At 47.8% G+C, this 15,961-nt stretch overlaps 1 protein-coding gene across 4 annotated transcripts in view; it reads left to right on the top strand.

Annotated features, from left to right (window-relative positions):
• LOC147673885 (uncharacterized) overlaps positions 1-15,961 on the top strand; it is a 110,344-nt gene that overhangs the window by 82,562 nt on the left and 11,821 nt on the right. For all 4 annotated transcript variants that reach the window (XM_086947767.1, XM_086947769.1, XM_086947768.1 and 1 more), the window contains exon 5: positions 1,102-1,311. In XM_086947767.1, the coding sequence (XP_086803893.1) occupies positions 1,102-1,311 (210 nt within the window). The remainder of the gene's footprint in view (positions 1-1,101; positions 1,312-15,961) is intronic.

The raw sequence follows: 15,961 nt of genomic DNA, 5'->3' as shown, positions 1-15,961 counted from the left end.
AGAGGGCGTTTATACCAACTAAGCATGGTTCACTTATTTTCCCTTCGTTCATCAACATGAGAACAACCTCTATCACGCGGGGAAAAGTTAATGAGTAGTTTGTGACTAAATGGTGTAAGCATGAAGTATAACATCATGGGACTGTGAGATATCAATGTGCCTAAAGTCTGAGGATTCCTGGCTCTTTTTGATTAGAGGGATTTGAATAATGTCTTGGGTGTTGTAGGGCCAGATGTACGATGGTTTTTAGCATGCGCAAACAGGTTTTAGACCTGTTTGTGCACACTAAAAACCTTGGGCCCATGTACAAAACCTATTTTGCGACCCGCTAATCAATTAGCAACTCGCAAAATAGGTTTTGCGACTCGCTATTAGGAAGGGGCGTTCCCTTCCTAATAGCGACTCATGAGGCATATATGAATGTTTTACGACTTGCAAGCGAGCGCAAATTTCAAGTCGCAATTTACTATGGTCGTACAGCTGACCCTAAGTTCACAAAAGCTTGGATCTGTTATGATAGGCGACACCAAATAAGTATTGTGTCTTTGCAGGATTAGTGAGTTGTCCTTACTAGATAATGCAGCTTGTGTAGCAAGAATGAAAATGTGCAACTTATTTTAATGTTGTCGCAGAAGGCAATAACATTTTGTAGCAGGGATCTTTAAATATATTTAAAGGCTTTCTAGAAAAGGGGTAGATGCTAGGTGTTGTGAAATAGTTTGAGTGTGTCTGAATAGTTCTTCGTTTTTTGATATCTGAAGAGTTGGGACATGCGATAGACTCTCTCAAGAGCAGCATCTTACACATCTCTTGCCCTCTCCAAAATTCTCAATCCTCACTCATACAAAAGAGAGAGCTGCTTGTGGTATGTGTGTAGTTCATTCATAGAATTATTTTCCTCGAAGCAGTCCCAAGGAATGGCTTTCAGAGTAAATCCTGATTTGCAATACTTGTACAGTACTCTCCTTTAACCTTTTGGACTGAGATCTAATTTAGAAATATCAGTTTTTTTGGCTTGACACTGTTAACCTCTGTGATAAGCAGGGGGAGTGGTTTTAGTCTTGGGTGTGGATTTGTAATTTCTTTCCTTGTTTTATAAAGGAGGACGGGGGACCAAAGTTCAGCCGGACTTTTGGAAATATGGGGTTTTTTGTACCTCCGCCTTATGTGGATGACAGGCCGCGACTGCTGACAGAAACCGATCTTAAGACATCTCAGGAGAAACCGGGGCCTTCACTTAGGTCTCTGAAGAATCTACAAGAGCTGGATCTCACTGCATGCAGCAAACTCACAGACACCAGCATCGCTGAGGTAAGAAGCATGCTCTGGGGAAGGAGTTGTGCATTCAGGGGTAAGGGCCAGTTTCTTGTCGAGTAAACAAAAAAAACATTTACAGAGCTCTCAATAGTCCCAGATCCATTCATGAGTGGCTCATCCAGGCCAGGTATATGCATTGCACCCTAGGCAGAATATTGTGGCACATATCCCAATATCACCCATTAAACTAATTAATAGCTTTTAAAACCACCTTGGAGCTGTGTAAAGACAGCTGCAGGATGTGGCTCTGCTAAAGAGTGTTATGGCTTGAGTTCTCTAATGTAAATCTTCAGTAAATTTCACTTTTAACTATTTCCAATTACTTCAGTTAGGATCACAAACATAAACTTTTTATTAGAATATTTGCTGCAATTGATATCCAAATCTTGCCAACCCACAGTTTCCTTTTGCGCACAACCAATGGACATCTGGCCAGTTGACATTGGAGGGGTAATAACTTTTGATTGGAATTTGCTGGCTGTCTCTCCTCCTAGAGTTGACTCCGTCCTCGCTCCCATCTATTTTTTATGATCAATTGTCTGTCTTCTCCCCCATGTATCTTTCCTGCACTTCTTAGCATTCCAAAGTCTTGAGCCAAAGAAATGGAAGACCAGTAGGGTGGCATTCGCAAAAACTGAACTATAGAATCAGAAAAACAGTACAGTCTTTCACAGGTCCACACACCACAAACAATGGCAACCAAGTGCACCTAGAATACCCATTGACATAGAAGGAATACTAGCCTGTCAGTTTACGGAACGAGAAGAGGTGTTCTCTAACACACCAGCCCGTGGTGGACAAATATAAAAAATGCACACTATCATGAGCTACATCTCTAATGAAAGGATATGAAAACCCATATGTATATCTTATCTGGGAGGGTGATCTAATAAGAGGATGCTGGTTTCTGCCTCAGTATCTCATATAATTTCCTCTCCCACTGGTTTTGTACTGTGTGTTGTGGGGGTAGGGGACCCAGAAGACTGGGCAGCTACCTCTATAGTGTAATTCTTGCCGGTTTTCTATTTTCTGTGTTTTTCGCTGCACTTTATGACTGTCTGTGCAGCTTTTTCCTCACTGTTTTCTACCAATTATGTTCGTGAAAATTGGGAGAGTTGATAATGACTGTCCAGTGCACGTCCATAAATGGGAGACTCGCAATTTTTGCTTTTAGTTTTGTTGTTTGCGATCGACTCTACTTATAGGGATTGCATTCAATTATAAATTGTGTACAACACTGGTGCGTGTGCATTACATTCTCACATTTTTGCTCAACACATCAAAATTGGCTGGCAGAAAATTCAACAAATCAAGGCAAGGCACAGACTGACGGAAAGGATGTTGTTGTGCCATTCAAAGTTTGCACACTTTTGTTCAGCAGTGTAGGACTTATTTACGGCCAAAGTTGAATGTGGGGAAACCAATGTTAAAGGGAAAAGTTACAACTTTTTCCACTCCCCCACGCCACTTTTATAACTTTTGAACTGTTTGACTAATTTGTATAACATTCGTCATGATGAAGACCTGGATTGTGAACTCCACTGCCACAAAGGTCTGTGCTGTTTGCATTGCGGTGTCAGCCATAGCTACAGAATTGTGACTGTGTGTGATATGTGCATGCATGCTCTCCACTCCAACCTAATGCAATCCTAATTTATGACTATGCCAGACTACGACAATCTGTTTGTTATGGTTCCAATGATATTGAGGACAAAAACAGGCTAACTTCTCAGGTTTTTAGACTTTATTAAAACTTAAACATAAGGTCTCAACATCTGTATTTTTGTGTGAATGTGATAGTTTTTGAAATCATGTTGTTTTCTATATTTCTGTGAGACCTGTGGATAGTTAGGTGATTCATAGTAATCATGGTCACTTTAATGTTGAAAATATACTGTATATCTCATGCCAGCTCTGGGGGGTGGGTGCTATCCGTGGTACTGAAATGAGATCTATTTTTCCTGTGCGATAGTTAACACCATGTGGAGGGTGGGGACAGTCGATAGCGAAAATAGTATTCTCGGTCTGTGGCACATTAACAGGAGCCTTTTGCACTTCTTTGATGTAGGCCCTCATTTCCCCTTTCTCGGGTATATCCGCGGGGTGACTCCATAGAGCCACTGGAATTTTGTTTTACACCATGGGGATCTTTGGATGTTTTGTGAGATCCATGGTTCCAATGAAGCCAGCAGAGCAAAAATGTCAGATGTTCCCGGCAAATCAGAACAGATCCTGTAGTCACTTTAATGAAGTTAAGATACTGCCTAAAGACAACCAGCAAAGATGCCACGAAACCTGTGGGGCTGAATCTTTGGTTATGTCCAGCACATTATTGTGTGCACAGTTTGTTTTTTGAACAGGTTATGTGCTTAGAACATGTACTCTAAAAGCCCACTGGACACAGGTCTTTTACTATCCGAAGTATGCTATTCGTAGATGCCATTGCCTTTGACTAGGCCCTGAAATCAGCATTGCCTTCCCCTAGATTGTGTAGCTCCTTTAACAAACCCTCAAGTGTTTGTGTGCTGTAGACACTACATTATGACATCTCATGCTTTTAGCTAGTAACATTCTTCACTCTTGCCAGCTCGTATAAAACCAGTAAAATTCGGCAGTTATAGTTACTTGAGCTAACTATAACTTATGCCCCCGCAATTCACTGCTTTTGACCTCACATATTACATCACTCATGACATGATCAATTACATCACTGATGACGCCATCCAGTGAGTGCAAGTATTTTGTAAGAGTTTATGATTGTTAAACATCTATACTAATGCACTACAAAAGTTAAAGTAGTATACTAGGTGTACTTCGAATTAGTGATACCACTTCTAATATATATCATCTGAGTGGCTGTGTGACTGTATGTATCTTTGTGCCTATGGGCGTGTGAGTGGCTGTATGAGTGTATGAGTGGGCGTGTGAGTGGCTGCATGGGTGTATGAGTGGATGTGTGGGTAGCTGATGGGTGAGTGGGATGCTGTGTGAGTGGCTGTATTGGTGAGTTAGAGGGTGTGTCAGTGGCTGTATGGGTGGGAGAGTGGCAGTGTGAGAAACATTATAGGTTGGTACATGGGTGTTTAGTGACTGTATGGGTGAGTGGGTGTCTGAATGGCTGTAAGAGTGAGTAACTGGGTGTGTAATTGGCTGTATGGGTGAGTGAGTTACTGTTTAAGTAAGTATTTCATTAAATGACTGTCTGCGAGTGGCTGTATTGGAGAGTTGGTGTCTATCTGAATGGCTGTATGGGTGAGTATGTGGATGTGAGTGTGCTTGTATGGATGTGTGAATTTGTATGAAAATGGTTTTGTGAGTGAGTGTGTGAGGACTTGTAAGGGTGAGTGAGTGGCTGTGTTGAAAGGCTGATTGGGTGAGTGAGTAGGTGTGTGAGAGACTTTGTAGGTAAATAAGTGGATGTGTGAGGAGCTGAATGGGTGCGTGTGTGGTTATGTGACCAGCTGTATGAGTGAGTAACTGGTTGTATAAGTGGCTGTATGGGTGAGTGAATGGGTGTGTGAGTAGCTGTACAAGTGAGTGGGTGTGTGAGTATCTCTATAGAGGAGTGAATGGATGTGTGAGTACTGGTATAGGTCTGCAAATGGGTATGTCAGTGGTTGTGCTGGTTTGTGAGTGGGCGTGCAAGAGGTTGTATGGGGGTGTGAGTAGGTGTGTGAGTGATTCTGCGGATGATGTCATCAGATATGTAATTTGAGATGCCATAAATGATATCATCAGTGATGTAACTGATCATGTCATTAGTGATGTAATATGTGAGGTCATAAGCAGTGCATTGCGGGGGTGAAAGTTATAGTTAGCTCAGGTAACTATAACTGCCAAATTTCACTGGAAACAGAAATTACAAGATAAGGGGACACAGTCCCCCATATCCTGAAGCTTAGAAAATAACCAAAGGGGCAGGGTAGGGACACATGGGGGTAACACAGGCCCCTGCAGCCCCCACGTTGCACACCCAGTATATTTACTGACAGCAGGGTCCCTCTGGAATTTAATTTTAAAGTTATGCCCACTGCCTTACCTCATAAATTAAATGGTTTGTATGTGCTGCATGGTGCGCGGCATGCAGCTGCGTGGTTTTCAGCCTCAGGGCGGGGCCAGTATTATCATGCGTAATGTAAACTGCACGTGAGGTGGCCAATGGGTCCAAGGCACTTAGACGGTGAGACCATAATTTAATAATTGCTCACTGCAGTCTGCCCGGGCCGGCCACCGAAGCTGCAGGCCTCAGGTGAGTCAGAGACAACTAGCAGTAGAAACCTATGCTTGTTCTACTTTTCTGCATAAAGGGAATCTGATAATAGGCAGTAATGCATTCTAGTGGTCCTGATCACTACTATTTTCTTTCGTTGCCACTTTCTTTTGCGCTACCACCTATTTGTAGAACCGCCCTATTGCTTCCCTATAAAGACGGCTTTCTGAGGTCTAGTTGCGTTGAAGTGAAAAGAAGTGTTTTTTTTTTTTTTTACAAAATTCTGAGCTGTGTGTGAGGTCCTGTGTTTTCCCAAGCAGGATAGCTGTAGTTAGTCACAAGTTATTGTGAATGTGAGTCTTGTTTAGTTTTCTCCTGCTCTCACGTTTGGGCACTTAATATTGGTAACTAAGCATGAATCCAAGTCTTATTCTGCTAATTTGCCATTGGTCAAGCCAGAGACACCATCACCAGGAACTCTGTGAAGTTTGGGACCTGAACGGTGCCAGGCTGCACAAGGTGACTGATTCTCATCCAGCCCCTCTACCCTGCCTGAAGGCATAAGATTGACCGGAGCTGGGAGTTATGCTGTGCTAATGGAGTGGGAAGAAGCCTCCAGGGCCACTTGTGAGCACTGCACAGGCATTAATGGACTTTTCTATGTGGAACGGGAATGGTACTTTGCAATGCTATAACTTTGCAGTGATGGATCAAGTGTTTGTTGTTTTGTTCCTATTTCAATCATAACCTACTTTCTGATGTTATTAAATAGTTCTGGGATCATTTACTGAGCGGTTTCTTGGTTCTGCTGTTGTGCTGATACTACTAGTCGATACCAACCATTTTCCAAAGTAGCCTTCCAACTCAAATCTGCACTATTAAGAGGTAGGCAAAGCTGTCTTAGAGAAACATTATTTTCCTGACTATGCGCTAATTTTGAATTGTGGCTGGGGAATTTGCCCTACCAAACGCCCAGCTTCCTATACATCTTATACAGGGTTAAAGTTCTTGGGTCTGCTCTTTTTTTGTCCTTCATGTCATTATGAGTCCTCAGGCTAATACAGTTAACACAGTTGAAAAATAATAACCAGGGCATGGCCGAGCTGCCGATAGGAGTAGGACGCACCTTGCGGTGTCTCCGACCTCCCACGGCCGGCCCTACAGAATCCATAGGCATCAGGACCTGGGGAGCGGAGGCTGACTCTGGACTTAAACACATTTGCCCTGCCCTGTGGGTGCCCGTAACCCTCGAAGGCGGACTTGAGCCTGAGAGAAGGAGGCCCGGTAACTAGGAGCAGCCGGACCCGCCATCTTTGGGTTGGGCCCGGAGGAGGCAACTCGCTCCCAGGGGGCCATGGACTATTCTGTAACCTACTGGTGACGACCCCAGGGGGATAGAACAAAGGCCTTAACTGAGCGGGGGTGAAAGCAGCTCTAACGCTTGCTACCTGGCCCTGACTAGAGGGGAACCCGCCCATCTAGGGCCGGAGGCGCCATCTTTTAGGCCCTGAGCCTGGAGATGACCCTGCCTGCTGGACGACTTGGTGCCCCTCCTCCCCTATTCATCGGGACCCTATGGACTGTTTCGAAACTGCGGCGGGTTGGGGCCCCGTCAGTCTACTTGCTGGACCCAAGAGGCCTAATCTTGCAACCTCCTCTGCTGACACCCGGACCCGCCAACTTGCCTCGGCCGGGGAGACACGCTACTCTGAGTTCTCCCCGCTACCCACGCGGACTGCAAAGAACTGTAAAGGCCCCGGGATGCTATGATGGGAGGGGCCTGGCGTGGCATGGAACACCACCACTGGCATCAAGGCGAGTTGAGCGACACAGATTCATAAATTAGTGGCAGGCAGTTGTCTGAGCTGGTGGGGTGGGAGGGAGCAATCGGCTGCGCATTCGGGCAGGCGGCGTATCCTTCGCTCCCTCCTAACCTGGTCAAATTCTACGGGCCGGACTTTTGTAGTTATCTGGCAGCGTGAACAATGCCGCCCTCCCTCCTCCTAAGGGGAATAGAGAACTTGTGAACTGGACCGGGCGGTGCCCACTGAGAGGTACAACAGTCTGGATTAACTCTATCTCTCTGAGAGTAGTCACCCCGGGCTGAACTTTCAACCCCTACACTTCTCAGTGGCTTGAGACCTTGCATCCCACTAAGAAGGGGGGCCCTCCATGCCAACGCTGTACACCATGGGCTGGTGGGAAGCGCTCCTGGCCTAGCTGCTGGGAGCTCCTCCCCGGGGCGAGGTGGATCGGCTGCACAGCCTGGGCAGCGAGTATAGACTACCAATCAATCACATGTGGGAGGGGCCAGTGTCCGACCCTTGGAGACCCTGCGAGAATCCTGGTCCTTGCAAATCTTGCATCAATTGGTTTAGGAGGCCATCTGGGGTTACACCCTCCGCCTCCACCTGCCAGGTGGCACTGGGAGACTCCACGGTACAGGTGCTCATCACGACTTGACTGGTCTAGACTGCCATTTCTGGCGCTGGGACACTGCACCAAGGGATAGTTGGCAGTGGAGAGGCTCCGACTGCTATATGCGCTAATCCCTGGAGATCAGTCCCACACTTGACCTAATGCATCATAGTGTCCCCTGCCCAGGACCCAGGCGCCCACATTGAAGAACTGGGGCGGTGAGGTCCAGGAGGAGCATACTTCGTACGAAGACAGGAAAGCAATTCTCTTTGGTCCCCGCCAGGGAAATTACAGTTCAAGCCACGTGGCTAAAGACGAGCCCCGCCACTGTGGCTCCACCGCACCCCCCGATGGTGCAAGCCACTGAGAGGCCAAAGGCAAGCCCCCTCACGCAAGCCTTCCTAACCAAATTAATGCTGAGATAGGCTCCCTCAAATCTGATTTCAAAGCATGTCTCACAATCTGAAACATCATGTAGCCGAGATTGGGGGCAGCGTGGACTACCTTGCGCAGACCCCTGACACGCAAACGGAAGAGCAAGTAGGAGGAACACTCTCCGTATTAGAGGGATCCCTAGTAGCACAGAAGGGCAGAATATAATGACCTATACAATAGATCTCCTTCAGGCTGTCGAGGGAGACGACAATGCCTCTCCATCCACCTTGGAAACCCGTCTCTTGCGACCAGACACGAGTCGCATGGCACATCCCAAATACCCAATCAATACTGGGTGTCTTCACTTTCTAAAATGCTGGGGTGGCTATCTTCAATAAAGCGGGCCTTAACTTGCAGGAGACTCACCTAACACGAGATAGGGAGTGTCGTTACTTAAAACTCAAATTTCAAATTAATGGCAGATACCTAACATTATCAACGTTTACACCCCCAACCAATCCCAGGATACATACCTTAGGACTCTCCTCAGCACCTTGCTTCACAAGAGACTGGTCATATGCTTATTGGGGGAGACTTTAACTTAGTGTGGGATCCCAACTTGTGTGCAGCGCGACTACCTTCCAGGGCCCGGGGGCAATGTCTGCAGCATTAAAGAGGGATATCATAGCCTTGGGCCTGACAGATGCCTGGTGCTACAAGGCTCCAGATGCACAAGACTTCACCTTTTTCTCATGTCCACCGCTCGTACTCCCGCATCGACTTCTTTTTCATTTTGCAATCACTCATTCGGACCTTGAAGTCGGCGTGTATTTCGGACATCTCTTTTTCGGACCAGACGCATATTGAGATCTCCCTGGAAGGCATCGAGGCGACCCCTCACCCCGCTGGCAGGTCCCCCGACACATATCCACATGGCCGAAATATGGCAAGCAATTCAAACCTACTTTGAGACAAATGCCTTGCCTGACACAACCGACACATCTTGTGGGATGCCTTCAAGGCAACCATCCGTGGTACCATCGCCTCCCTTGTAATCGCTCTGACACGCATGGCACGGTTGGTGGAGGCTGGGCTATCCAGGGACATCAAGGCCTTAGAACGACTAGACCATGCAACACCGGCGCACCGATCCCAGAAACGGCTGGCCTCACTTCGCGGCCAGGTGAGGGCACTGCGGGTTAATAAAGCAGAGCATTCACTTCTTGCCTTGAAGCAAAAATATTATGAAGGTGGTAATAAGGTCGGCTCTTTGTTGGCCAGTCGACTCTGTGCAGGTGTTAACGTGCCCACCGCTCCAAGGTTAAAAACAAGGATGTCTCGTGCGCTACCTTTGAATTTGACAAACAGTGGGCATTTCACACATTTTCTCTACCCTATATGGACAAGGTGAAACGTCCCAAGAGGAGATTGGGCCCTTCCTTACCTCTTGCACATGGCAGCCTCTCGTCCCCCCCCCATGCAGACCATCTTGTGGCCCCGGTTACTCTGGATGAGATCCAAAAGGCTTTGAAAAGCCTACCGGTAGGTAAGACTCCGGGTCCCGATGGACTTACGGTCCCCTTCTGACGCCTGTTTGTCCCTCAAATTCAAGACTACCTCCTCAAGCTATTTAATTCTTTCTCTGACCGTACTAACTTGACCCCTACAATGACTGGGGCTGAGATAGTTCTTAAACCCAAGCCAGGAAAGGACCCAACATTATGTGCATCCTATCACCCTCTCTCTCTCCTCAATATAGATGCCAAGATTTATACTAAACTCCTAGCAAACAGATTAGAGCCATATCTTCCTATCTTGATAGACCCCAACCAGGTGGGATTCATATGCCACAACCAAGGGGCGGACAATATCAGACATACAGCCCACCTGGTGGAAAAGGTCCAGCGGCAAAACATGCCAGCATGTCTCCTCTCTCTTGATGCTGAGAAAGCGTTCAATAGGGTAGATTGGGCCTTTCTAAGAACGGTTCTGCAGAAGATTGGGCTTGGGCAGTCATGGTCTCCCGGATTATGGCGTCTTACGTTTCCCCCTCTGCGCAAATTAGAATCAACTGACTCCTTGCCCCCCCAGTGCAGATTCTCAGGGGCACCTGGCAGGCATGCCTGCTATCCCCTCTACTTTTTGTCCTTGCAGTAGAACCCCTTGCAATAGCTATCCGTCAATCCGCCACAATCCAGGGTATTCCTTTCGGTGGCGAGGACCATAAGGTTGCATTAATTGCAGGCAACCTCCCGCTCATCTTGAACTGTCCCAGAGACTCCCTCCCGGCATTAATCCCACTCCTCCCCATATTTGAGTGTGTCTTGGGCCTCAAAATCAATATAGCAAAATCGCAGGTGCTGAACCTAAGACTTCCTCCACAGGAGGTCCTAGAGGTATTCTCCCTTGCTCTGTTTTAATGTGCTGCCCACTCGATTCCGATATCTAGGCCTTAATGTGACTTCCTCGCAGGCCTAGTGGTCTCAAGCTGACTGGAGGAATGCCAATATTCTGTTAGGGAAGACCTAAAGCGATGGAAATCAGTCCCTGGGTCATGGCTAGGTCGACTCAAAGCAGTGAAAATGTCTATGCTGCCGAAGGTGCTCTACCTCTTTCAAACACTCCCCACGCCTATTCCCCAAGCGGATATCGTCAACCTCCAGAGGTAAGTGAATTCCTTCATTAGGGAAAGGGTAGACCACGATTTTCTACTAGAATTTTATTACTGCCAAAAGATCTGGGTGGCTTGACTGTCCTCATTTCCTTGTCTACTATTGGGCGGCGCATTCACTTTACATCTCGGAGTGGGTGGTTCATGAAAGCGAGAAACATTGGTTTCACATGGATAGAGCGGTAGCATGCAGGCCTCTCTGGGACTTGGCCTGGTTGCCAAGGTGCTCACGACCACATAGTGCCTACATTGCAACCCCCACGAGAACGGTCCTTGACATATGGGGTAAATTGGCTGTAAGTAGGGGTCTCACCTCCTTCCCATCCACCAATACTCCACTGGCCCGTAACCCCAGCTTTCCTCCGGCCTTACAACCCATCTCCTTTATAGGTTGGGGGGAAGGGGAGTGATGCACGATCCGCAATCTCTTTGAGGTGGGAACCTATATGTCCTTCGACCAGTTTAGACAAGACTTTCACCTCCCTGCCACAACACAATTGAAGTACTACCAGCTTTGACACTGGCTACGCATACCCACTGGAATACATGGGGCCATGCGCCAGCTTACCTCCTTCGAGACACTGGTACGTGCCTTTGACGGCTCGCGGATGCTGATCTCACTCACATACCGGCTTGCGGATCAGTAGGTCCCTGCAGGGAAGACCTTTGATGAAAGTGTGACACAAGGCCTCCCTCCTGCGCTCCCTCTGGGAATCTGTTGCCCTGAGTTACAGGGTTAATTCCTCCTCTCGCCTGAGACACGCACTCATGTCTTTTGGGGAATTAACTTCTTTAAGTCCCACCCTGACGAAAAGCCCAGGACCTATTCAGGCCAGATAGGAAGGGCTGAAACATGTTGGTGTTAAAGCTAGGGTCATAGAACCATCACATCCTCAACACCCTATTGTATATATTTTAACCTTCCCTCCCACTCCATCATTAAAGAATTCTTTAGGAGTGGGTGTGGAATTTTATCTTTAACAGTAGGCCCCATACACAATAATTTTAAGTGCTCCCTGAAACACGGTCGAGCCCACCCCGACTTTTAGCAGTCAGGGTGAGCCCTATGATGAAGCATGTCACTATTAGAGTGAGTGAGGGCTATTTAAAGAAAGCGGGTTCTTTCCCTTCCCACCCATAACAACGGGTTGGACAAATTTCATGTGTTTCTCTCTTGAACTTTGTTCTGGAGAGGATCACCACTACACACTTAAGAATCCCCATCCAATATGGATCACTCTTTCGTTGCTTGTCCTAACGCAAGAGAAAGCAACATTCAAACTACCGAAGGGACAGTTCACTGGTAATAATGATATAAAATAGGAAGGAAGTGTACTTTCTATTCTCTTGATTGAGGACCTCTCTACCTGCCCGGGACCTGTGGATCCCAGGATTAGTGTACCAGCTACTGGAATGAGGCCATGTTTGGCTCCAAGGGCAGAGACCAAGCAGCAGCGACCATAAAGGAGAAGGCAGCAGGAGCACCAGGCCAGTGGCATAACTTAGGCACCATAGCGCCCGCTGTGCGGGAGGGGGAGGCTAGCTCCAAGGGCCCCTCAGCACAATACCCTGGCTGGAGAGCTCCTAATTGGGTCCAGAGGAGACCCCTCCACGTATCTTGCAGGGGGGGTCAAGTTTCTATACGCCACTGGGCATTACCGGTGTCTCTTCTCAAAGTGTACTTACTCTGGAGTAGCACCAACCTTGCGTGTGGCTTCATCCCTGGTCTTAACCCCTCCCTTCCGACTTGAGGCTACAGCTGATAAGAAATAATTGATGTTCCTGTACCCTACCATCCCGCTCCACAAATTGTTTCTGCTGTTAGTATTAAACAGCGGCACTGCCAATGTTTTTTTTTTTTTTTTAAACCTTTATTTAACATTTGCAATCAAATACAGACAAGGGCCTACAACCCCCAGGGCTGGCCGTTAAGCATTTTAGTACGTTATTACCCGCAACTTCAAACCCGCCTCCCTGGAGAGCATGGGATCTCAATTCACAAAACGGATCGGTTGCAAAGGTAGTCCGATTTGGACACAGGATAGGAGGTTTTCATTTTAAAATAATAAGTAGGAAGAGTCAGGTGTCGCACAGTGTCTCGGATCACAAAAGGAGGGGCGAGCAAAGAAACAACGTGTCCAAAGTAAACTTGCCATAAAATAAGTCAACGGAGTTAAGACCTAAGACATAAGGATAAACTAGCACATTATTATTCGTCTACTCCAGCATTATTGTCCGCCCCAGAGCACCAAAACCTCAGAAAAGTCAAGGTACAGATATAGAAACAAGGATGTAAGAAAGCCGAACCCACTACACTAACCCGGAAAAGGAAAAAGAGAAGAAGACCAGGGAAGAGAAAGAAGAAAAGAGGCCATAGAACAAAAATAAAAACGAACACCCCTCCCCACACCCCCCCACCCTGCACCCCTGCTGATGACTACGGCCACCCCCCTCGCAGCGTGCCTGTCGCCCAGTAATCAAAACCCGAAATATAGAAGAAGAGAAAGAAAGAAAAGGCAAAGAGCCCCACTCGGTGAGGGAAATCGGAGGAGGGCATATTTCTACGGACTCCCTGTCTCCTTCCTCCCGTCGTAGCCAGCCACGCCCCGGACTCCGTTAGGTCAAGGAAGCAATCCCGTTAAACCCAGTGCCACAATGAGAGACCCAGATAACAATCTCAACCCTGGCCCTGTCGATCAAATTCACTAAAGTCGTCAATTAAAGAAAGTTCCTTCCACAAATTACTGCAAAAGTCTACAGAACAGGAGTAAACAGAGGAGAAAAGAACGGCAGATCTCAATGTAGATGGTTGGTGCCAATGTTGCCCCTCCCTGTCTCCGAAGCCAAGCTTTACTCTATCCGCCATCTTGTAAGACCGACAGGGGAGGGGAGTCGACAAGGTCCGAAACAGCAAAAGATGAAAAGTAGAAAGTTCCAGAATGGGGACGGCATGTAAATGTTCCAAGGGATACACAGTCGGGGGTTCCAACAGCTCCATTGGGTGATCGGGCACAGTACAGTCAGGTAGATCCAGTACAATAGGGGCAAACTCTGCTTCCAGCGCCGGGTCAAAACAAGTCTCCGAAACATCTATCGAAATGCAGGCTAGCTGCCGGGGCACTGGTGTCGAGTCAGGATCCGCTCTCAGGCCTGTGAGTCCTTCCGTCGCAGACAACAAATTGCAAGTCTGGACTTCAATGGTCCCCTTAAGTGCAATGAGTGCCTCCAGCACCGTTCGTAATGACGGGCCAGTTCGAGCCCGCTCCGCTAGATGCCTTTCTTCCTCCAACATGATGGTCCCCACGGAGAAGCGCCTTCTCCGGGGCAAAATTAGGCAGAGCAGGAGTAAGCCATGAGGGACTGACGGTTAGCAAGCAGTAATACGCAGCGAGGCACTGACCCAGGGGGATCGACGATGCAAATGCCGAACCCCCCGGTCAGGGACCCCCGCGACACAGCACCGTGTGTCACTCGTCACCTCACCTACTGTAGGGCACCAGGCAGCTGGTGGTAGCAGACCAATCAAAAAGTCCGAGTGTTCCAGAGAGCGGACCCAACCTCATTCAGCAGTCCGTTGTTATTCAATTCGGACCCGGCAGAGCCCGCACTCGAGACCCCGGCGTCCCTGCTGGGTTAGGCCTCAAACGATCATCGACGTAACTCCGCTCCACAACGGCGGAGAAACTCCGGGATTGCACCACCGGAGAGCAGGTCGGATCACACACACGGATCCGGTGCAGGTAACCAGGATAGGCGACAGGATAATAGAGCGAAGGACGGAGGTCAGCGGAGCCGGGAGACTATGCGGCCATCTTGGTTGGTGTCGTAGCTCCTCCTCCTCGGCACTGCCAATGTTAATACAAAATTATTACAGCCTAAAAGGTGTTCCAATCTATTGCTGCGCAGCATGGCCATAGGTGCACAGGGAGGTTGCCATCATTGTTAGAGGCCTATATTCATACCAGGGACCTAGTGAACGGAATGCCGCTTCAGGACAGGTGATGAGGCAGGAGACCCAAATCACTATTGGTCTAAAGACATTGGGCCAGGTTGATTATTATTGGATGCTGTGCAACAAGACCACTTGCTGCACTGCAACAAATGTAAAGGGCAGAAATGTGCCATATTTACTAACAAATGGTGTATCCTGCTGTCTTCCTGCGCTGGGGCACTCAGTGCAGCCTAGCACCAACGCAGTACCCTCGCACCATGGTGAAAGGGTGCTCACGTTACTTGAATGATTGTTTGTATGCAAGAAGGGACACCTTCCTGCACAAAAAAACACCCTTAGAGGCGTCTATTTTCTCTAAGTGTGCTGTAGAATGCTGCACACGTAGAGGAGAAAACGAGGAAAAATGAAAATACTTCTTGCAACGCCTCTACTGGGAAGGCGTAGCATTTTGTTGCATTCCCAGGTTTAGCTGTCTTGGTACATCTAGGAATGCGCCAACATACATGGATGGGTGTGTGGTAACACACACTCTCCACACATGTAATGCCTTCCCGGCGCAGAGTAACGCATGGCAGTGACTTGGGCTGCCTTGTGTTACTCCAAACTTACCATACAGCGCAGGGCCATGCAAGGTGGCCTTGCGTGGCTTAGTAAATCTGACGTAAGGATTGCGTTGCCCTTGCATCCCAGGGCAACGTAATCCTCTGATATATCTGGGCCATTATTTTTACCCCATAAACGCTTTTTCAGGCCTAGAGGAACAGAAATACCTTAAGGGTAAGAGTCAGAGGCACGAACCAACATACCAAAAGCTGTGTTCAGCCTGCTGACCAAGCAAGGTCTCTATTGAGTAAAACTCCTGCATGAATCAGGCCATGGTGCTTGTACTCCATAAACCCAGGCGTGTTCCTCCCAGAGCACAACACGCATTTGGACCTGATTCTCAACTGATCCACATTTGCAGAGTCCGCTTCAGAGGTGACAGCAGAGGACCGCTCATCCAACTAGTGTTTTGTGT

The sequence above is a fragment of the Lissotriton vulgaris genome, chromosome 12 (genome assembly GCF_964263255.1).
Source record: "Lissotriton vulgaris chromosome 12, aLisVul1.2, whole genome shotgun sequence".
Lineage (NCBI taxonomy): Eukaryota > Metazoa > Chordata > Amphibia > Caudata > Salamandridae > Lissotriton > Lissotriton vulgaris.
Note: the sequence above shows the minus strand (reverse complement) of the source record. Positions and strands in the feature narration are given on the sequence as shown.